We start from the raw sequence: 24,318 nt of genomic DNA, 5'->3' as shown, positions 1-24,318 counted from the left end.
GTTATGATCCAGGCATCATCTTTCCCAGGGGTCAAAATACTTGTCCAGTGTGTTCCGGACTCCAGAGCCCTTGTCTTCCCTCTGTGTCCAGCAAACCAAATTCCTGCCTCTGGCCTTGGACTATCTCAGATTCTACATTCCTGTCACAAATAGGCTCTACTGCATCACGCCTATCCTCACTTGATAAACCTGATCCTAGCCTAGAGAAACTCCACCCAAGAGCTGAAACACTCATCTGGGGCAATTGCTTGCTGCCCCTATTAAGCAGAAAGTGGTTATTTAAACCTCTGGTCAACAGACAATGGGCTGCACATAATGGGGCATGGACTTCTATGGCAAGTATGAGAAACAATCAGGGCAATCGTTTACATGTGTGCTCAAAAGTCAGTCCCACTGATTTCCATGGGCTTAAAACCAGGTTAAGTAGGTATAGGACTCCAGAATATTTTGAGGATTTGGGAAATCTTACACAAGTGTAAGAAACCTCTTATCTTCCAGATGTTGGTGGACTACAACTCTCATCATACCTGTCCATTGGCCATGCTGGCTAGGGATGATGGGAGTTGGTCTAATGACATCTGGATAGTGAGGCTTCCCACCCTTGCTTTAATGATATTAAAATTGAAAAACTGGATTCATGCTTTGTTTATAAAAAGCTTTAAAAACAAATGTCTACATATTCCGGTGAGAAATCCATGTACTGAATTGGCCTAGCCTACCATTAACCCAAACCTTTGGTCAATTATACATTTATGATAACATGAAGAATAATTAATGAAAACCGTTTACCTAAAAGTGCATTTTTTCCATGGTCATCTGGCAAAAACCTCTTGTCAACAGCACAGACTAGAATGTGCTCGGGAAGGTTTGGAGACTTGGCTCCGACTAACAGGAATCCTGCTGGGATATCGATCTGTTCCATACACAGCGAAACTAGCCTCAAATCTTTGCCTGCTTGACAAAAACCTGAAAAGAAAGAATACATCATGAAATATCTACAAGTGATTTACTGTCGTCTTGTTCCACTTACTCAGAGCAACTAAGGAGAACAACTAAGCCTTAATACTGCCACGCCCTCCATGCAAAAGATCTCATGAAACAATTCAATATTTCACCAAGCCCTATAAAGTCTATGGACAAAGGGCACTAGACAAATTAGTAATTTATGAAACAAATGTAGACCTATGACAGAAGATAGCAGTTTGTGTCTTAAGCAACTACCATGAAATACAGTAATATTTGTGCTATTAAATTTTATTCCACATTTTTTGTGAAAAACCTGTTGATAAATTAACAGTGAGGTTTTCTCAGTGTATCTCAGAGGCAGGCAAGGCAGGCGCAAAGAAAGAGTACAGGCCCATTTCTCTCTCCCTTTACAATTCAGTCTGACCCACTGAATTGTAGGGTGATAGCTACTGGCAATGAAGCAGACTTGTTTTGCCTTTTAAACCAATATTTCTACTGGAAATTTTAGCAATATCGAAATATTTCCCCAGGTTTTTATTTCCCATAAATTGGGGTTACAATCCTGAATATTTATTATTTGCAACTATCATCTTTCCGAAGGACACAATTTTTTTAAATCCATTTTTCCGGAGGAGGGAATCAAACTGACTATAGTGTTGTTTATATTTAATTCTCTTATGTTTTTATATATTGTAAGTTGCCTCAAAGTTTTGCGATGAGTTGGGATATAAATATCTCAAGTTAAATAAAGTTATGCACACATTCAGAGTTATCTTTGACAGCTGTTATTGAAGATACTGTCTCAGAGTTCTTGCTGGGACTTACAGTAGTGATTGCTGCTGTGTTATATAAAGAGCATTGCCATGGCCAGAATTACCCAGAGATGACTGATAAGGGAAACAAATACCACAAGTGATAAGCAAGCAGCTTTGATGTCTTATTTGCTATCATCATTATTCCACGGTATGTGGGTGTGCCTGAATGAATATTAACTCTTGAAAGTTCAAATACGGTATTGCATTTGACATTACTAAAGCCATCTGGTTTGAGTGAATTTTAAGCATAGTATTTGAACAAAGACCCCCTGAACCTGTCTGCAAGAAGCCTTTATCAGCACAAAAGACTCTCTCGGCTATTATGATCAGCAGTAGGGGTGAGGAGAGCTGCTCCTAGTTCCACGGCTCTCAGAAGTTCAGGGTTGTATATGACCAAGGCCCTAACCTGTGGAATATCTCCCCTCCCCACGGATGTGCATCTGGCACCTTCATTATGCACTTTTTGGCCTATGCTGAAGATGTTCCCTCTTTACCCTGGGACTTTGTCTCCTGAGGTTTATTTTTTAGGATATACACTATTCTGTTGATTGTGGTTTTACCTGATTTTATTATTGTACTCTTAAATTGTTGTAGCCTATTCTGGATGAAGAGTAGGTAAGTAGGTAAGAAATAACAACAACAACAACCACCACCACAACCACCACCTGATTTTAAAATGTTGATTCTATTCTATTACATCTACAACAGTTAAGTATCGTTAATTTTGTGGTTTAAAAACCCCCAAAAACTCATCCTTGCCAACAATTTCTTCTCCATTTAGGAAAGAATAGTAATACATGTTTACTTGTGTAAGCTCTACTAATACTAGATTTTCATTGCAACTCTCAGCAGCTCCAATCAGAAAAGCTAATGGTCAGGGATTATGGGTGCTGTAGTCCAGTAACAGATAAAGGGTAGCTTTTTGCGACCCCATTAGAAAGTAGAAGCAGCTGAAAAACAGCTTCTGGTCTTCCTGGTCAGAAGAAGCTGTAAATTTATCCCCATTGGTAGATTTACTTTATCTAAGGGCAGATTAAAACTTTCACATGAAGAATCAGCAAAGAGAATAGCGCAGGACTTGAAACAGTTGACAATACACCATGGGCGTAGCCAGGATTTATGACAGGCATAGGCAAACTCAGCCCTCCAGATGTTTTGTGACTACAATTCCCATCATCCCTAGCTAACAGGATCAGTGGTCAGGGATGATGGGAGTTGTAGTCACAAAACATCTGGAGGGCCAGACGCAACTCTTTACAATGGGTAGATATCCCTTCCTACTTGGGACATTTTAGGTAAGAGGGAGGGGAAATATGGAATAGAAAGAAAAATAAGCATGTTCAAATTAAATGCATCATTCCAAGAGAAAATACACCAAATATATTTATTACTTTACTCAAAGCATTCTTACTCTGCTCTGCGGTCAATAAAAAGCTCCCAGACAAGCTCACATATATTTATATAACTAGAAATTAAAGATTAAATATATGTGAGCTGCTGTTTATTTTGTATCTACAGCTGAAGCTTAAACTTGGCCTCTGAACTCCCAAGAATATAAGAGTTACAGCATTTAATGATATTCTTAACATTTGAAAAGTTCTGAAGCTAGGCAACCTGTTCCATTTTAGCTGACACAAACCATTAGTGGTTGTTGTTTTAACGCAGAGTTCATTGTTATTTTCCTTAAGTACTCAAGAGTTTGTTTGCACTTCTGGTATTGTCTCAGCAAAGACAATAGCATTTTGGACCAGGAATGTCAGTGTTAGCTCAAAGCAAGAAATCATTAAGGAATGCAAATCTACTTCTCTGAAGGAAAAAAAATCTTACATTTTCTTCTAAAGAAATGCAGATGGGGTTGCCCCAAGAGCAACTGAATCAACATCCCCCACAGTTTAACAAGAGTAATCTCAAATTGTGTGTAAAACTATGGCCAGGCTATCTATCTTTATTAGGCCTGAACATGGATTTTTTTCCTTACGGATCAACACAACCACCTTTCCTTTCTGTTTCACAAATTATTTAATCTAAGACATCTGAAGGCAGCCCTATTTAAGGAAGTTTTTAATGTTTAATGCTATATTGTTTTTGGCACTTGATTGGGAGCCACCCAGAGTGGCTGCGGAAGCTCAGCCAGATGGGCGGGGTATTAATAATAAATTATTATTAGTAGTATAAATTATTATCTGAAAAAAGTGCCCCTCCCCCTTTCCCCCAAATGCAAGATTTCTATGACAACAAACTTTGAAAAAGACAATGAATTGAAAGTGGAGAGTGTAGATACACTTTTCTCTGTTTACCTGTTTGTTTTGCAGCACAAAAAAGTTTAATAAAAACTATATTAAAAAATGTATCTTAAAAAAAAATTCTTGCTTAAAACCTATTGAAGTTGATGGGACACAGTTTGATTTGAATCCCAGTGACCTGAGGAGTATGCTATTGGAGTGAACTTTTGCTAGATCGCAAACAATGTAACTGACAGCAGGTGTTTATTACCTATTTTGTCCAATATAACTGACTGATGGCAATATGCTTACATTCACAAGGGACATACACATTTATACTATCCATGGTTACATTGAATGCATGTACACCATCTAGACCAGTGGTTCCAAATTGGTTGTTCATGGACCCCTGGAAGTCTGCATAACCGTCTCAGGGGTCTGAACCACCATTCACATAACAAAAACTACAACAGAGATATTGAAATTTTCAAAAGTAGGGGGTCCATTGCTTGACTTTTGAAAAACAGGGGGGTTGCAGTACTCAGCTAATTGTGAACCACTGAACTAGACCAATCATGATATCCAGAATGTAAGGTTAAGGGCTCTAAAGTCCTCTCTGTCATTAACAAACATCTTTTGAAAAGACAAGCATTGGTTCTTGAATGTTTACATTTGTTGGTCAACTTTAAAGGCATGGAATATAGAATTTAAAATTAACTTGTAAGCAACTGAATAATTAAACTTCCACATAGTTACAGTTACCATTATATAGCCATGTCCATTGTCAAATACCTTAAATTTTACTACTGGTATATATATTGATTTTATTATTTGTTCTTGTTTTAAAGGATTCCTCCGCCTTTTTGGATATTGCTTTGCCATCCCTAACATAAAACAATTAACAAATTCTATAACAAATGAATTCAAATGAGAATTATTATTATTTTAAACACTTTACAATACACAATGTACTTGAACTTTGCCACTTATTTCATGGGGACTTGATACACACACAAAAATCTGTGGAGGGATGATGAAATGAAGTAGCACCTTATGTAAATTTCAAGGGGTCACCACTCAATGTATGAATCTTTGCCTCCAGTGTGGAGCACTGAAATACTAAATCCCTCAGTGTATTCTGCAAACATGACTGTTACTTCCCCAGGCCTTGCGAAAACACACCGGAAAAGTTTGCTGAACACTTCAGTAATGCAAAGCAACACGTTAATGATAAAGCAAAATGATAAAGACATTAAGAATGAACAAATTGCTAAAATATTTCTGTCTTTCCAAAAAAAGTCAGTGCCTGTTTTTTAGCCAATGAGAGACTGCATTCTACAATCACCTCATCTAAAATAAAATAAAAACCTCACAGAACTCATATGCTAAAAGGAAAGGAGTTTGGCCAACACAGCTGTGAAAATAAAACAAAAGCACTGATGCTGTGTAAAGCAAAGATTGCATCCCTTTCTCCACTCCCCACTCCTCTTTTCTTAACACTAACAATTAACATCCCCTCTGTGGGGTACAGACCTGTTATTGTGCTGCTTTAAGATAAGGCATAAGAAATTACCCACCAAGATCTGCATAAGAATTGCAATTCACAGTCTCTTCCACTTTTAACTTCACAGCAGCTGATCAGGTATTAAATACCTGGCTACTTAATTGGTGCTGAAATTAAGGTGTCAGCTCTCACACAGTGCAGAAAAATGGCAGTTTACAACCAAACAACTTGACTGGTATTATTTGTTATTGACACATATCCTGGATGCTCTGTTAAGGACACTAATCATGAAACCAGCAGCTATTAAGGTGATGGGAAACTGAACAAAGGTGTGTGGGTAAGGGAAAAAAACAGCATTTGCCCTCATCTTATTGCAACACTCCAGAAAGTCACAAACTAAGGCAGCCTTGGTTATAAAGAAGCTGTCCATAGATATTAATTTCATTTATAATTTTATAGGAATATTACAAATGCTCACTATAGCCTATTAAAGTCTTCTTGTTAAAGCATTTCCCAGCTTTAATATAAAATTTTGGATTTAAATAGCAATACATTCCTTGGAAACGGATTTGCTCCACCTGCAGATCCTGCCACCTCACCTTGCCTCATGGGCAGGCTGGCCCTGCTACTATGGACACTAAAATAGCCTCAAGCAATACAACGTTAACTGTCACAATTATTGCTTGCAATTCAAAGTCGTATGAATTACAAAAAGATCAAAACATTTTGCATCTACTTTACATACAGTGGTACCTCGGGTTACATACACTTCAGGTTACATATGCTTCAGGTTACAGACTCCGCTAACCCAGAAATAGTACCTCGGGTTAAGAACTTTGCTTCAGGATGAGAACAGAAATCGGGTTCCGGAGGCGCGGCTGCAGCAAGAGGCCCCATTAGCTAAAGTGGTGCTTCAGGTTAAGAACAGTTTCAGGTTAAGAACGGACCTCCGGAACGAATTAAGTACGTAACCAGAGGTACCATTGTACAACAAAAGCTCATTCACACTGAGTGGAAAGCCACTGACAATTAACTGAGCACAGAATCACAGCTGCATACATTAAATTAATGCAATTCAGAGTTTTGTGGCAACTTGAAGACTAAGAAAATTATTATGCAAGATGGAAATCCTATATCTATTTACTCAGGAGTAAGCCTGTTGAACTTAATAGAACTTTGAAGTAGACATTTACATAATTGCATTGCTAACTCCAAGATGACACACAACTCTGTTGCTTTTGCTGTAACAGACTAATATGGCTATCCTTCGGGAAAATGCTATACATTAATGCTATCATAACTGCCTATGTGTAGCCTTTTGCAAAAGAAACATTCTAATTCAAGTTAAGTCTATGATAAGTAAGGCTTAAACCAACCATCAGTAGTGCAAGACCCTTCTGGGGCAGGTTTTTGTAAATATGGGATTGGTGGACTATTGGAATCAGACATGTCTTCATCCTCCTCATCTTCTTCCATTTCATTAATTATTTGGCTAGTAGAAAAATCCAAAATTCCATTCTGGGTGTAACGTTGCATCAATTCTTTGTCCAGCTCTTCCACTTTTGGTTTAATGTCTAGAAAGCATTATTTAAAAAAAGACAAGAGGCCTGCATTTAAGTGACGGTAGGAGAATATATTTAGGCAGTTATTTTCAACGAAAAATATGCAACGTTTTATCCAGGATAAGAAGGGCAACTAAAGTATGCCATACTTGCTTGGTTACCTTCCGGCAAAATAGGCTGCTCAGGGTCAAGATACAGCTGAGAGAAGATGGGGCGAGGAACCACACTATTGCATCTTAGAGAGGCCTCTATCGAGTTGTGCAGGGCTTCTTCAAAACGGGCAGATTTCAGTTGCCCTGCATACGAATTCCCCATGTTCTGAAAAACAAATTTAAAGGGTTGGTAAGAGAGATTTAGGGTTAAATATGCAGACACACATCCCAGAATTACAGGAAACAAGAAGTGATGAATGAACAAATGTTTTGCATAGTGCACACATGAAGGATAAAATATTAGCAGTGGCAAAGAAAACCATAAAAACAACATAATGGAAAGCACGGACTGTTCTTGTTTTTGTTCAAGCCGGCCAATCTGTCTTTCACTGATAGAGTTCTTCCTGTCACTGAAAAGTGCTGCAATATATCGGCTTGTACATCAGTCTCCATGTAAAAAAAGAAAGAAAAGAAAACTGCCATTTCCAATTTCACCTGGGGTAGAGGGAGTGTTCAGCAAAAGATCAAGGCCAGCTTTATCTTATTTATTTATTTATTTAATTTATTTATTTATATCCCGCCCTTCTCTCAAACTGGGATTCAACCTTTAAAAACATAATTATAGAATACAAAGTAACAAAAACCAAATAAGTTAACAACAACAGTTAAAATGCAACGACACGCACATTTAAAACCAGCATCCAAACACAGTTTGCCCTGAAAGCAGCTCAGTTGTAAACAACACCTGCCCCTTCGTTTCCAAAGGCCTGTCTGAATAGGAAGCTTATACAGTAGATATATTCAAGGTTAAATAGTGAAAACAATGTATTTCGGGAACAATTCTTGTTTTATTATTTTCTATCCTTCCATAGCCTAACAAAACTTGATTAGAATTCTGTTTTGACAGGAATGGCTTGCTGTGCAAAAGGAAGCGCGGCAGAAATATCTATGAGAGAGAGGTTAAGCAGGTCATGTGTCTGGCAAAGTGCAAGCTATAGGTCCTGTTTAATTCTCCATCCTCACTTATGTGCCCAAGTAGGAGGTGCTCTTGCCTCCCTCCTTATGAAGTAGAAAGAAATGCAAAAGAGAAAGAAATGAGCGGAGGAAGGTGAAGATGTCAAATAAGCCAGGAACCATGAAGCACGTCCCTAGGATAGATTGTCAGACAACTCCCAGTGCAGAGCCAATTTCTAGTGCCAATATCTTAACCCAGAGATCTGTATTTTTTGAAGTTCCTCCCCATTAATATTACCTGATCGACTTTGAAAATATGCATTAAGGGTACGCTCAATGTCATGCAAAGTGAGCTAAATCAGGTCTAAGCACAGAAGCCAGCAAAATTGTGCTTGCAGGGTTCTTACTGTTTTGAAGCAGAGGCAATCAGTGAATTAGAATGAAATACATAGATAGTGGCCTAAAACTGATTCCTGCACTGCTCTAATTATCATCTAAACTTAGGAAAATTGGTGTTAAGGCATTGGCTTGCTAGTAATTCTGGATATGATCATGATAATTTAGTTTATTTTAACAGAAGTGCTACAAGCACCTGCTTAACTTGAAAATTTTAAAATAACTTAGTTTAGGCTGGCTTTTCTGGCCAAATTGCCATTATTAAACATTCAGCAACTTTGGAACAGGAATGCTTCTGCTGTTTTTCAAAGATCTAAGTGGAATGCAAACTGTTAATGTTTTGGCTACAACTGTATCAGGTTGATAAGAAAAAACTAAATTTAAACCCAAGGAATTTTTTTTAACTATACATATCATACTTTCATGGTACTAAGGAAACAACATGAATTATGGATTTCGATGTGTATACAGTATATACACACATAAAGGATTTATGTAATAATTTATGCAATAACTTGTACCTTTAGCCTTCCACTAATGAAGGCTTCGCCTTTACAAAACAACTTGCTTTGCATTTCTAAATAGCCAACTTTGAAGATAGGATCTACTGCACCTCCTGTGATAATTAATAGGTAAAGCCTAGTAAGTCTTCACAATGTTACTAGAGATGACAGCATACTGAAAATAATTTATTAGTATCTGATTCATCTACTGAAATATACTATACGTATTCCAGCAAAATACTGTAACTGTAAACCTCAGGCAGGTTTTTTCCCCAAGTGCTCTGCCAGACTGCTATGGCAAGACCCATTTGTTTTAATCAGACACAGGATTATTAGATAACATGGGTGGGTCATTTTTTCACTCCCAGCAAATTTACAGTAGGTTAGCCTTTGTCTTCAATATAACAGAAAATACAGCTTTTATCATGGACAACAATAATCTTGTATCCAGCTTAATGCATCTGTGATCAGAATTTACGAGGATTTTCTATGCCTTGTGAAAACCAACAAACCTTACAGATCCACCTGCCTGGCATCTACACCTGAAGAATTAGTTCTTCCCCAGCTTCCCAGATCCTAAATCCTCGATATGATTCCCACATGCTTCTCCCACACCATTTAAGCTCTAACTTGAGGCTCAATCCTTCCATTTGGCAAACTGAGGCCCAAGCTTCAGGCTGTGTGAGTGTCTGGAATGCCCTGTTCTGAGGGAAACACACACACACACACACACACACAGTCCTCACCATCAACACTGCAACATAATGGCCACATTCACAGAAAACACTGAAAGCTCTATGATGCTACTTTAAACAGTACAGTGGTACCTCAGGTTACATACGCTTCAGGTTACATACGCTTCAGGTTACACACTCCACTAAGCCAGAAATAGTGCTTCAGGTTACGAACTTTGCTTCAGGATGAGAACAGAAATTGTGCTCCGGCGGCGCAGCAGCAGCAGGAGGCCCCATTAGCTAAAGTGGTACCTCAGGTTAAGAACAGTTTCAGGTTAAGTACGGACCTCCGGAATGAATTAAGTACTTAACCCGAGGTACCACTGTATTGGCTTCCCCCAAAGAATTCTGGGAGCTGTAGTTTGTTAAGGAGGCCCCTATTCCCTTCACAAAGCTACAATTTTTAAGAGTTCCCCGTCATGAAGGATTGATTGTTAAAATATTACGGGAAGGGTAGCTCTGGAAGGGGAATAGGGGTCTCCTAACAACTCTCAGCACCCTGAAACTACTATTCCCATAATTCTTTGGGGAAAGCTATCACTGTTTAAAGTGGTATCACTATGCTTTAAAAGTACAGTATGAATGCGGACAGTGCAAGCTGGGTTCTGCCTGCTTTTGAAGCAGCAGCAAAGGAAACAACAAGCTAAAATGTAAGCCAAGGAAGAAAAAGAGGAGTGCCGCAACTGCTACCACCACAGCAGTAATTCTGAGGAGGGGAAACAGAGTTCGGGGCAATAAAAAGCAGTGGAGGTGGCAGCAGATTGGACAGCAGTTCAGGGGGTGCAATGTATTGCAGTCATCCTGAATGTATGCAACTGAGCTTGCATCACACAGAGATCCACAACCTTTCAGAATCCCCAGTGAACCCTACTTTGCAGAGAGTATGAAAACTTTACCAATAAAAACAAAAGAACCATTTTACTGACTCACATCATAGGTCCCTCTAGCCCAGATATCCATCTCCAGCATTATCCAGACAGAAGGCTCTGGGGAGTTCTCTAGCAGGCCATAATCATATTAGTCTTGCTTGTCCTCAGGAGCTGATACTCAGAGGGATAGCGACTCTCAACATAAATGTTCAATTTTTTTTAGATTACATGCTGATAACTCAATAAAGCTCTCCACCATGCTTCTGTCTAACCACTTTATAAAAAAAACCCCTGTAATGTGCCAGTTTCTGGTAACAAATTTTGAAAATTACTTTTTCGATTTAATGATTTAGAAGATTTACAAACTGCATTTAAGAGCAACTGTCCTCATGGAGTAAGCTTTAATAGGGTATTAATATATATACTTTAAAAAATTAGACACATTAAAATACCATCCTACAGTACAAGAAAAATAAATGATAAAATGAGCCATAGTAAAAGACCTAATCAAACCAGCATACTATAATTTTAAAACAGCTAACACTTAAAAGGGCTTACTCTTGATAGTTCCACAACCTTCAGAAGAGTGGGGAATAGCAGCCAAGAGAGGGCATTCTCTGTGACAGTCCCTAAGTTGTGGAACTGCCTCCCCAGATGTCTGGCATCTTCACTGCACAGCTTTCACCATATGCTGAAGTCCTTACCCTGGGCCTTTGTTTTAGGACAGTGGTGTCCAAACCTTTTTCAAAAAGGGCCAGATTTGATGAAGTGAACATGCGTGAGGGCCAACCATTTTGCCTGATGTTCTTTGAACCATTAAAATTAAATGCAAGTTAAATGCAAATTAAATTAAGATGGGGGGAAAATCCAGGAAGCTGAAATATGTCAGGAACATTGTAAAGTACATTACATATTAGTGGTAATAAAGGTTGTCTGTCAACCTTTAAGTTCAAAAAATATGAACAGGAACATAACACCAAGTTGGCACAAACCTCTTGATGAGGGTAGTAAACAAACCAGCAAAAAAAGGTTAAAGGAAGTGTTTGTGTGTATGTGTTTGTCTCCGCCTTTTTCTTCCCTCTCTCCATTGCTGGGGGAAAGACAGTATATATGTGTCTGTATGTGCATGTTATAGTTTGCAACACACTGTATTAAGCTCAGTTTGGGTACCCCTGTCCTAGACACATTAGGAGCCAATTATGCAGAAGGTTCATTGAGCTGAAATCTGCTTTGCTACAATACACTGTGAATGTGGGCTCAACTGGCATCTACAACCATGGATAAAAGGCAGTTCTTCTTTTAATTAAAAAGCTTTATACTGAAACTTCACTTCATGTTTTTTGTGGCATAGATGGGTGTGTGGCCACCCCAGTTAGTGCTTCTCAGGGCACAAGGCTCTATACTGGCACAGAGCCTTTTTAATTTGCATACTAATGATCTAGTGCCAGCTCTTGTAGTAGTTGCTTCTCCTAAAATTGCATCTAAACATGCTCATCATGCAGTCTTGTTCTCAAGGACGTGGCTTGGCCTGAAAAGGCTATTGCAAGACATTTCAACTTCTTGCATTAGCAAACAGTGTTTCAACAACTATAATAAAACTAAAAAAATGAACTCCTCCAAAAGGAATTTGGTTTATAAATAGGTTTTTAAATAAAACGAGATCAAGCAAATTAAAATTGTTAAAAGCCACAGGTTTTAGTTCCACAGGCTCCAGGATGTCGTAAATATGTTTTAGTTTGCGGAGAGGAATGTCGTGCTATGCCGGGCTACTCTGGAGTCACCCCTTGCCCACCTCCCTCCATCCGTGGCTGTTCACCATGGGCCTGGGCTGCTCCCACTGCTGTCTGGGGAGCACAGCACGCTGAGCAAGGAGCAAGCAAGCACTGGCCTGGTGGCCATTCAGCGAGGGGGAAGGGCTCAGTGCAGCCTGGCCTGGAGACTGAAGGGCGGCCTGGCCTCAGGAATGTACCCTTGAGAGTACAAGGAAGGCAGACCAAGCCCTCTGCCCAGCCTGCATGGAGCCTCTGTGGTCGCTGACCTCCGCTGGGGTTGTAGCCATGGCAGGAAGGCCAGGCCAGGCTCTGGGTCCAAAGACGCCCAGTGGCAGGCAGGCAAGGGCCGAGATGGGGGCCGCCAGGACATGCCTGTGTGGCGATGGGAGCAGCCTCCTGACAGGCTGTTCTGCCACCTCCACCAGGGCAGAGCAGGGGTCCCTGGGGGAGCGAGCACCTGCATAGGGGTGCTTGGTTGCGCCCCCTCAGAATTTTTGCCCAGGGCCACGGCTCCCCTGCCCTCCACGCTACACCACTTAGTAGATGAGAAACTTACTTCACAAAGAGACTAAAGCAGACAATTCAATGGCTATTCCCTAAGACCAGGAATGGGATGCTTCAGGCCTTCAGACGTTGGGCCATGTTGGCCAGAGTTTATGGAAGTTATAGTCCAACAACATCTGGAGAGCCACATGTTCCCCCATCCTTGCTCTAGATGATGGGAAATGATTATTTTCCTTAGACTCACACGTACCCTTGCACTATACAAAACTGTAGCCAATTTATTATAATAAACTGATCATGTAACTGCACGTGCATAGTGATTATTTACTCCATAGGCTGCTCTATCAATTATGTAACTATTTTTGCAAACATATCCTCCTTACATGTACAAACATTTAGCACTCATAACCTAGTTTTCCATTAGTCTAGAATGAAGTCTAGAATGAGATCGTCCTTCTACAACATTTGATAATTATTCGTTGCACAGAAATTTTAAAGTCGTGGAAGTCATGCTTAATTTAATTCATGTAATCTACTTCTTATTTACCTCAGTTATGGAAAACTCTTAGTTATTCACAGAAATAGCAGGCACATCAGTGCTGCTCTATCATCAACATAGGGACTTCTGGCTTACATGCTGTAGCCGTTTTGTAATGTAGTAAAGACGGGCGCAGGTGGCACTGAGGTCTAAACAACAGAGCCTAGGGCTTGCCGAACAGAAGGTCAGCGGTTCGAATCCCCGCAACGGGGTGAGCTTCCGTTGTTCGTTCCCTGCTCCTGCCAACCTAGCAGTTCAAAGGCATGTTCAAAAGCAAATTGCAAGTAGATAAATAGGAACCACTCCAGCGGGAAGGTAAACGGCGTTTCCGTGCGCTGCTCTGGTTTGCCAGAAGCGGCTTAGTCATGCTGGCCACATGACCTGGAAGCTGTACACCGGCTCCCTCGGCCAGTAAAGCGAGATGAGCACTGCAACCCCAGAGTCGTCCGTGACGGGTCCTAACGGCCAGGGGTCCCTTTACCTTTAAAGACTGACCATTTGCATCGAGCAGTGCCTTACTCTTGCATGTCAAATAATGAAGTCAACTTACCATACTTTAACTTGCTAATTGAGCTTATTGGGGCTTTACCACAAATGCCCTAGTAAACAGAGGGCTAAGAAAAGTCCTAGGCCCATTTCAAAATGAATTTTCACTGGGGTGGGGGGTAGGGGAACTCAAAAGGACATTTTAAAATCACGCAAAAAAGAAGGCATTTTTAATCTTCAATTAAAAATAATGAAACACATATTTATACAGGATTGCAGCCTGAATTGGTTAAAGGTGCTAACAAGGGACCTCATAAATTTCCAGGCGTATGAGAAAAGTTTATCCCATTCTCCTAGGCTTGACAAGATCAGAGGAGCCGCAGGGGTTTCCCAGTTTCTCTCCATATGCTCAAGTAGAACAAAGGAAAGAATGGAACAACTCTATATCTTAGGTTAAAGGGAGACACGAAACAGAGGAAGGATGTTCCCTCTTATTTATCTTATTCAAATATTTCTAGGCTGTGTTTCACATAAAATAATAAGTGGTTTGCAACATATATAAGAGACAAAAGATTACTAAAAATATATGAATAACAAAAATACCATGGCTAGCCAAAATTCCTAATAGAGGCAGCACTAAAAACCAGTGTTCCAGAGTTCCGTTGTCAAAACTTCTTTAGATAACCATGTTTTGTAACCAAATGTACGTATCTCTTAATTTTCTCTCATCTGCCTCCAGCACCAAAATAAAACCCACCAGAAACTGCTGGTTTTAAAACCACCACTCTCTTATTTTCTAAATGTTAATATTTTCCAATGCAACTGAGCACTTGTGCAAAACGACAAGCAAGGCACAGGACTTATTTGGCTGCTATAGGTGGTGAACATGTCAGGCAAATAGTTTGATTCCAGATAAAGCTATCGTTCTCATTGATGAGCACATTTCGACATTTTGGGGCAAATGTCAATAACTTAACTCCCTTGCCTTCCTCTTGGTCTTAGCACTCTTTGCTTATATACTGTACATACAAAAGCTTAGTTGTAAATTGAATAAAAAATGGCTATTTGGTGGTCCAAACGCAGCACTCTGAGGAAAAGAGCATTTTCCTTTTAGAAATGCAAGCTCTTCCTTTCAACATCTTCTCAATGAGCACAATCTAGCCATAGCCAGTTCCATTCATTTCAACTGAGAGAAGCAAGCATATTCTCAACTCTCCCATTGAACTCAATTGAGTTTAAAGTGCTTAATTAATCTGGACTGCAGAGTGTCCCAAGTCATTATGAGGAGGGAAAACCAACTTGAAAGTAAAACTTTAGGAAGTGAAAGTGAATGTCCTTCAATTCTGTAATCATGCTTTCCATTCCTACATCGACTGCACTACCACAGCTGCAAACATTTGGGAAGGATTATCCTTTAATTTAGACAAAAGCAAGCATTCCTTAGGTAAATCAGCACTTCTTCTTTTCCACCATCAGACCCATAAAACCTTTTCACAACACAGATTTCAAGAGAACCCTTTAAGGTTTTAGGATGTCTCCCCTTTTACTAAGTAACAAAATACACCCCATGGTGTCTCATTGACCCCACTCAGCTGTCCTTTGACCTCTTCAATTGTTGTAACCTAACTTCAGGGGCCACAGAACTTGCCTCCCATATCCAAAAAGGCTAATGTTGCTTCCTCCTAGCACCTGGTGAAACAAAATGCAGGGAGCCTTTTCCCCACCCCCCACTACAGCTACTATGCTCCAGATGTTCGCTTCTAAAATCTTTCTGAGAGTTGGCTTGCTGTCTGTGTGGTAACCAAGAAGCAACAATTAAGACCTGGACTATGGCAATGACCCTCTTGTTCATTTGGGCCTGAATACTCTGTTGGGCCTCCTGCCCCTAAGGATACAACAGGTCATAAAACAGGAATAGATCTTTGGCCTCTTGGAAATACTAGGGTATTTAAGTACAACAAGAGACAATAGGAGTCCAATGTTCCATATAAACGAAATCAAGCCTCTTCAACTGACCCGTAGCAAGGAAGAGGTCAGTGGATTCCTCTTTATTTTCCTTCCACATATTAAAATATCAATCACATACTTTCCCTTCCGCTTCTTTTACCCAGCTCCCCATATCTTTACATATTTTATATTTCTGAGAGAGCAGAACATAAATCTTGTTTTCATTAAACATTGGGCTGAAAGAACCCACAGCTTATGGATTATAGCATGAATTTCTAGATAGAAGGAACAAGCGGTGATCTCTATCACAGAATCTCCCATCCTCTTAATACACTAAAAAAAGCCTACCAATGTAGCGTTTGCAGTTGAAAGAATATATCTGATTTCAATTTGCAAAAATGCACAGTTACAGTTTTCAAATACCATGCCAACTGTTTTTAATTCTTTTCTCATAGTGTAACAGACTAGACATAAGTAAACAAAATGGAACTTAAACTAGACAGGAGAGCAGAAAGCTTGCTGACTCAGGCTCAGCCCATTCTGGGTGGAGTTGCACTCACCTTAAAGAAGCAGGTTAGTTCAGGACATCTCTCAGATAAAGCTATAGTGTTGGATGCTAAGAAAGTGGTAGTGTTTTTGTCCCGCTTCAGCTGATGTGCCAACTATGCCCATTACTGGGGAAGGCAGACCCAGCCATGGTCTTACAAGACCTGGTTGCAGCAAGATTGGATTACCGGAATGTGTTTTACATAGGGTTGCCTCTGAAAACTGTAGGTGGTACAAAAGATGGTGGGTGAACTGTTGATGGAGACTATCTTTTCAGAGCAAATCAAGTGCACTGGCTGTCAGTTTGTTCCCAGGCCTGGTTCAAAGGACTGGAACATATATCTTATTTTATTCCTGTAAATCAATTTGGGGCACCTCCGGATGCATAAAGAGATCTATAAATACAATGGGTTGTACAACTAAGTTTTACTCAGAGTAGGTGCACTGAAATTAATCAACCTAAGTTAGTCATGTTTATTAATTTCAATGAGACTACTCTGAGTAGGACTAGAATTGGACAAAATCTAATCTTCCCTAAACTCAGCTTGACACTTTTAAACAAATACCTTTGGACTTGTATAGAAGAGCAGGCCTGTATGTTCCTGCCCAGATTCTGAGAGCATCAGGATATGCCCTCTTAGCTGCCCAGCTCCCATCTGAAGCACAGGGGGGCATTTTCAAGGGCAGCACTCAAATTGTAGAACTCGATTTTACTCTAATACTCCCTCATTTATGGCACCTCTCTCCCTGAAAACATTTTGAGTTTGGCAGGACTTTTTTTGAATGCTAGTTCTCCATTTTGTTACTATTTTCTTAGTTTGCTTCTGTAATGATGGTTTGGGGTTTTTTATATATGTATGTGTGGTAATAGTTCCCCTTTTGCACTAGGAAGGCAGCATATAAATGTTTATACAAAATAACTGAACCAATATTAAGATAAAGACTAATAATATACAGTGGTACCTCTAGTTGTGGACTTAATCCATTTTGGGGTGCCATTCACACTCCGAAAAGTCCACAACTAGAGCGCCTCTTCTGCGCATGTGCGCAGCACAATTAAGCGCTTCTGCGCGTAGCATGCAGATGGCGTCTGCGCATGTGCGGGCGATGAATCCGGAAGTAAACATTTCCGGGGCTGCCGTGTTCGTAAGCTGTAAGTCCGTAACAAGAGCGGAACACAACACAAGGTATGACTGTATATTGTGTGATATCCGACATTACTCATACGCAGAATACTCACCAGAGACCCACTGAAATCAATGGCCTTAGGTCCTTAAATCCATTCATTTGTGTGGGTCTGCTTTATAACTAACAATGGATACGAACTGTATCTTGCTTAGTATTGGTATTACACATGATTAAAAATATACAAAGCCCATGTTTACTGTCTTTTGTCTAGTAGTTTTGAAATATAAAATGAAAGTTTTGTGTGCAAGACAAAAAAAACACCTTTTAGTTTGACATTTCAGCAAAAATATTTATGCTTTTTTTTAAAAAAACCCAGCATATTCAAAGTTTCAAGACATTTATTGCAACAAATAAGTAACTTGATTCAATGACTAATGGTTTTTACCAGAGTGTAAAGTAACTAGGAATGATACAAGGTTCCACAAGGTCATAAATCGTGATGTTTATGCTCATGTTACAATAACGTCACAGAGGCACACACTAACCTAAGAGGTATGAATTCGTGTGCAAATTAAAACTTTGAAATTGATAATGTAATTGAATGCTTCTGAGGAAAATGTCTATGTTAGAAGGCTGAGGAAAAATACATCTTTGTACTTCTCTCGCTGCTATTGAAGACGATGAAGTCACCAATGATAAATGCATAATTATACAAGCTGCATTCTGAATGTGAAAATAACACTACCTTTTTGTATTCCTTTCAACTTTTTCTAAATGTATTCATGATGGACGATTGTTCAAAGGTATTCTGCCACTTGATCCAGATTGGCGAAAGTTTTAAAAATCTGTAAAATAAAATAAAAATAGTTTAAAATCCTTGAAAATGGCAGAGAACCAATAATATTATTTGTAGCAACAAACAAGCCTGAAAACAAAATTCTCATATGGCAAACCCACTTAAAAGTTGCTCAATTTTTTGCTATAGATCTAATTATAGTATAGATCAAACACATTTCTGAGAAACAGCAAAACTCCAGAAACTGCTGCTATAATAAAATATTGCAATCTCTCACGTTTGAAAACTACTGAAAACACTGAAAAAACAAATATCAAATAAACCACTTCATATAGTAACACAATGGATCATCAAGCAGTCTCCAGGCAGTTTGTATTTCAATTGAATACAATATGGATACTCCCTTGTGTCAATTTGGCCTAACACAGGGGTGAGTGGTTCTAAATCAAAAGTTAAGAAATATGAAATGTGTGTTTTCTTTTGGAATCAAATAAAAAGTTTTCATTCTCCAGATTTGCTATAGTGAAGACATTTGCTTAAAACATTTTCTAACACTGATGAGCAGGAGAACAGTTTTAATATTTGAGGAGTTACTTTGCTTTCTAATACACATTTGTAGTTATAATTCCATTTGCTACAGCAAAATCTGTTACTTGAAATAAAACCACCTAATTTTACTCACAGAACTAAAGTTCTGTGCCACTAGCAGAGATGCCTGGGTTAAGGTGCATATTATATGCATATTAGGATGATTAAGAGCAGAGTGAAATATTATAAATATTTTAACTTTAGTACGCTCAAAAGATTTGTCAGGCAACATTTCCCCTTCATAAAAATACCCAAATTTTGGGAGCATAGGCCCAGATTCGGCACCCTCTGTCCACCAGTGCAAGGGCTGTTGCACTAGCATAAGGGCAAAAATTAAGGTTGCACAATATCAAATACAGCACCACAGTTGTAGTACCAGAAGCTTGTTGAGCAACAGAAAGGACTGGAACTACAGCAACAATCTGTTATGGAACCAGAGCAAGAACCATAGAGGCGGCTTCCTGTGGCTTCTCTAGGGCAACTAGTATACTGCTAAGTGACCTTAGTGTGACATCCATTTTCTCCCATAGTTTTACAGAAAGAATATTGTTATTTGTGATAAAAAGGCAACCACTAATTTAAACAATGTCAAAAAACACAACATTCAAGACCTGTATACAGCTGTCATACTGATGCCACTGTTGTACTGTTTTCACATGCCATGAGTAGAAACTCTGCATAAGAGAAGCTTTTCATTTAAGAGAGAATACTAGAACCTGGAAATCAAATGCTGAATACCAGTGACAACTTCTAAGAAGTGTGCCACAGAGTGAAACTTGCTTTGGAAAAGCTAGTGTGGTGTAGGGGTTAAAGTGTCAGGACCTGGGAGACCAGAGTTCAAATCCCCACTCAGCTATGAAGCTCATAGGGTGACCTTCAACCAGTCACTCTTTCTCTGTCTAATCAACCCCACAGTGTTACTGAGAGAATGAAATGGAAAGGAGGTAAGTCAATGCTACTCCTTGTGCCTCTTGGAGAAAAGGTTGGATGAAAACTCAGTAATGAAAGAAAAAAAATAGAAGTCCATCACTAATCTGCATTCATAGACTGCCGACACAAGCGTAAGCATACTTGCATTAAAATGATTCCAATTAAATCCTTGGGAGTGGGATATCACATAACCATCTATCATGTGGTAACATAGAAACTCCCTACGTGGATGGTTTTAACCACATGGAGAACCAATTGTCTGTAGAAATCAGCTACACTCTCTGCTAAGCTTTGCCAAGATTTCTGAGTGGTTGCAGAAGTGTGGGAAAACCCAGCTTAAAAGTGGGGCCAGACTACATGGTTCAAGCCATTAAACAATCCATTTTTTAAGTCACCATCACCATGTGGTCATGTAATTTCCCCCTCCTTTCCATGAAGCATGGCATATTGGGAACATTATTATTATTATTATTATTAAAATTTGTATACTGCCCTTCATCCAAAGATCACAGGGTGTTTCACAACATAAAAATACAAAATGAGAATACAAAATACATAATAAAACAAACACCAACCAATAACACCCTCCCACAAACACTATTTATTATCTAATCAAGCAACGTACAGCTGTCTCCAGGAGTCCAAACACATTTCCTTTTGTCTTTCAAAGCAGTTGCTGACAATGGAACATGACCTTGAGATGCAGTTCCATTAATTATATCTTATTGGGTAGGTTTTCTATAATTATTATTCTTGGGTGGACTGTGTTCTATGAGCAGAACAACTTGATTTTCAAGCAGCACATAATTTAAAAATCATGCCAATAGTATAATGCTGAGGAACTGGAAGCAGAATTCTGTAAAAACAGAGACTTTAACTGTTTTCCACAGCTTCCCAAAAAGTATGGTGCTAAGAATAATTTAAGACTCTAGCTTCCCAGTAGAGTAGGAGACAGGTCTGCCACTATCACAGAAAAGAGCCTGGGATCAAGTCAGTCACACTAAGCTCTTTATTTGCCCCATTTCCCATTTGCAGCGCTCTCTCTCTCTCTCTTGCTCTCTCTTTCTCTTTCTAAGGTGCACCAACTTTCCACACTGCCAGTTTTTAAAACTACTGCAAACGCGAGACGGACATCGAAGTCAAGCTACATGGTTTTTGACCAAACTGCAGAACCCTGCAAAGACTTTACTTATTATTATTTACTATTTTTGAAGTCCACAATACAGTTCCTTCAAGGCAGAAATCGCTATTTTGGGGGCCACGTGCTGAACATTTCACCTGCTAGTAATGACATCTTTGTATTTTCTTCTAATTACACTCAAAGCTAAGACCTTTGGCCCTGGGCCACAGACCTCTATTCAAGCTGCACACATTCTCTTAAGCACCCTGATCCTTTGTTGTCACTCTCAGTCTTTCATCTATTATTTACATCCATTGAGAAGGGAGCTACTCTACCATTTGTGAAGCTTTAAAGCTTCTAATCATCTTAATTTCTTTGCCTTTTCTACCCCTGCTTCCCCCACCCCACAACACAGCAAGCAATTTGACAGAATCGTTTATTCAAGCCAACAGTTTTGACACCTCTGAAAGCTTGCCAAAAGTAGAAGAGCACTCTCATCTGTATAAGTCTGCTCTTATGAGACAGCTTCAGCATCAGCAGTTAAAAAAATAAATGGAATCATTTTCATTCCGTAAGACATATCAAACACAATTAAGCTTCACTAAGAAATCATGGAGCTAGCTTTTGAATTGAAACAACGGGGAGTAATTCCAAATGTTTACAATTTAAATGCTTTCTTTCTTCTGAAAGCACGAGTGCTAATGATATAATCAGGCAAAACTTCCTATTAAACTAAGCAACTAACAAAACCCGATCGCTTTTTTCATGAGGAAGGAAGAAAATCAGGCAACAACAGTTTGAACCATGAAGTAGAGCTGTCTGGGCTCTTTCTTTCCTTCTTTCTTTTTTTTGTTTTTTTGGAAAGGGCTTGAAGAGTATGGCCTAATGCATATCACACATGCACAAAACACAACATTAAAAAATACCATGCTGTTTCAGTGCTACAGAGTAAAGAGGCTATTTTCCTATACAGAGAGACAATCACCGTTCTGACTCTCCTGCTGATGGCAAAATACAAATAAAAAAGCTGATGAGATGTGTTTTACCATGATTTTGATGACCAGCTCTGATTCTTACACCTACTAAAAATGTCTTGATGACAACATATGATCCATCTTGGTGCTTTCTTTTGGTACTGCCTTCCTTCCTAACTGTGCTTCCTTGTTGCTCTGAAAGCCTCCAGCCCCTTTGTCTTTTCTTATTTTCACCATTTGCTTCAACTAGCAGTCCACTTGAGACTCATCCATCTTATACATCCTCAAGTGACAGATGCTCTTAGAAATGACCATACTGCTGCATGAACAAAAGATAACATCACCTCTAGGAACTCAAGGGAGAAATACAACAGCAACCTTAACACTGCGTTCTTCTGAGGGTTGCCACATCGTAAACCTCTCAGATGTGAAACAAGAAAAGCAGTTACAGAGAAAACAATTTAGTAATAATTTGAATGACACTTTCGAACTTTGCATTTTTCATACACTTATGTTGTGCAGTTTATAAGCTAAAGGCTGAGACCCATGCAATTCATCCACTCTGTGAATTGCACTTTAAAACAGAGAACAACCTTAATAGGAACCCAAATACACATTTTCAGGTAATCACTTTGTTTCAATGCAAGAAGTAATGGAGAATGATGTGTATCTAATATGCACACAAAGTATGGAGATTAATAGTAAAAAAAAACCAAACTTTAAAATAAAATTTATTTTTATTTAAGAGCTAGAACTGTTAAATGCATTTGCAGTATGGTTCAGCTGACATTTTAGAGCAGATTTGTTTGTTTTTGTTTGTTTGTTTGTTTGAAATTAAAGGGACAACAGCAGACCCAGAACATAATCATACCATGTACATTCACTCTAGTCTTTAAACGTTTACTCATAAGTGCAATTAGTCATTACACAATGTGTAGCTTGGGATGCAAAAAAGAAAGATAAAAGAAAGAAAAGGATGCTGTGAATAGCTATAAATCACTTCTCTAACAAAGGAAGGTCATATTAAGATCTCCCAGCAACAAACTAATGAGACGCCACATATGAAAACAGTCATTCCTCTCTACTAAGAGAAAACTATGGACTGAAAGTACTCATTTCTTTCTAGGGAAAGGGTAAATTTTATTTCCTCCCAATCAAATTATAAGTGCAGAACAACCTTTGCTAGATAACAGGGTTACTTACTCCTCAAAACAACAAAGGGGAAAAAATCAATATTGATTATGATGAGGAAACAAGGGGAAAACAGTATTATTGAAAGGAATGGATCAATTGGTCCAACATTTTTAATGAATTATACATTTGTGTGATTCCAACATACCATTTGGCACCATATGCATTAGTTAAGTCCCTAATGAGTTACAAACAGAAAGCAAAGTAAGAGCCCTAAAGACATGGTCAAATATTAGCCTTCTTCAGACATAAAGCTAAACCATAGGCTTGTTAACTCTTCCTCCCCTGCCAGTGCTCCTATGAGGGAGTTTGGAAGTCCCCCCCCCAACGTAGATTAGCTGCACGTAGTTTATCATGACATCCAGAGCTCAACAAAATGCAGTGTGTTCAAGTAAGCAAACTTCAAAGTATTAGTTATGAAGCTGTCTTGTCTCAACAAGCTATAGTTAAGATTAACCATAGTTTAGGGTCCAGATGATATGATAAACTGTGGCTAATCTAAAAGAGAAACAGAAACTTCTAGTCTCCTCCTTGCATCCTGAAGAGGGAAGGGTGGCTTGCATGAATCTGAGGCACACCTGATGCTAATTTTTATTACATCTCAATGCAGCCACTAAATTTAAAGATTTCTTTCATTCCAAGCCTTATAAAGAACAAGTATAACAGCAAATTACATGTTCATAAATGTTTTGGGGATCAAAAACATCTGCAACTTAAGCGAATTGCAAAGTAAAGTAGGAGTGGACGGTATTATGAAAACTGTAATTTTTAAATGAATTTTTATTAAACTTTCCAAAAGAGAGAGAAAATAATATCAGCAAAAAAAACCAAGGAAGCATATATCAGTAACATATGCTAACACATACAACTACATTAATGGAGTCATTGAACACTGAACACTAAGGAATTGGACCAACCAGGTAAGGACTAAATAAGCAAAGAAAGACATGCAAGACATGATCTCCATATTCCATCTTTTAGCCTGGCAGCACCTACACTTTGCAATTCCCTGCCTATTGATATCAGGAAGGGGCCCCTGCTTCAATCAAGGCTTCAAACAATACTAGGGAGTTAAATATCACTAAGTATTTTGAGTGAGTTCCCCTCCCCTTATATATGCA

The 24,318-nt window shown here is 39.0% G+C and overlaps 1 protein-coding gene across 20 annotated transcripts in view; it reads right to left on the bottom strand.

Annotated features, from left to right (window-relative positions):
* The window catches only part of GREB1L (GREB1 like retinoic acid receptor coactivator), a 158,040-nt gene that overhangs the window by 61,314 nt on the left and 72,408 nt on the right, over nt 1-24,318 (bottom strand). For 10 of the 20 annotated variants that reach the window (XM_083622396.1, XM_083622409.1, XM_083622397.1 and 7 more), the window contains 4 exons: nt 18,344-18,443; nt 7,219-7,387; nt 6,884-7,081; nt 790-966 (listed from right to left, as the gene is read on the bottom strand). In XM_083622396.1, the coding sequence (XP_083478522.1) occupies nt 790-966; nt 6,884-7,081; nt 7,219-7,384 (541 nt within the window). In that variant the 5' untranslated portion in view covers nt 7,385-7,387; nt 18,344-18,443. The remainder of the gene's footprint in view (nt 1-789; nt 967-6,883; nt 7,082-7,218; nt 7,388-18,343; nt 18,444-24,318) is intronic. The other 10 variants (XM_083622412.1, XM_083622414.1, XM_083622402.1 and 7 more) reach the window with 2 other exon arrangements.

The sequence above is a fragment of the Podarcis filfolensis genome, assembly GCF_964270895.1.
Source record: "Podarcis filfolensis genome assembly, chromosome: 7".
NCBI lineage: Eukaryota > Metazoa > Chordata > Lepidosauria > Squamata > Lacertidae > Podarcis > Podarcis filfolensis.
The sequence above is the reverse complement of the archived record's forward strand: the minus strand, read 5'-3'. Positions and strand labels throughout refer to the sequence as shown.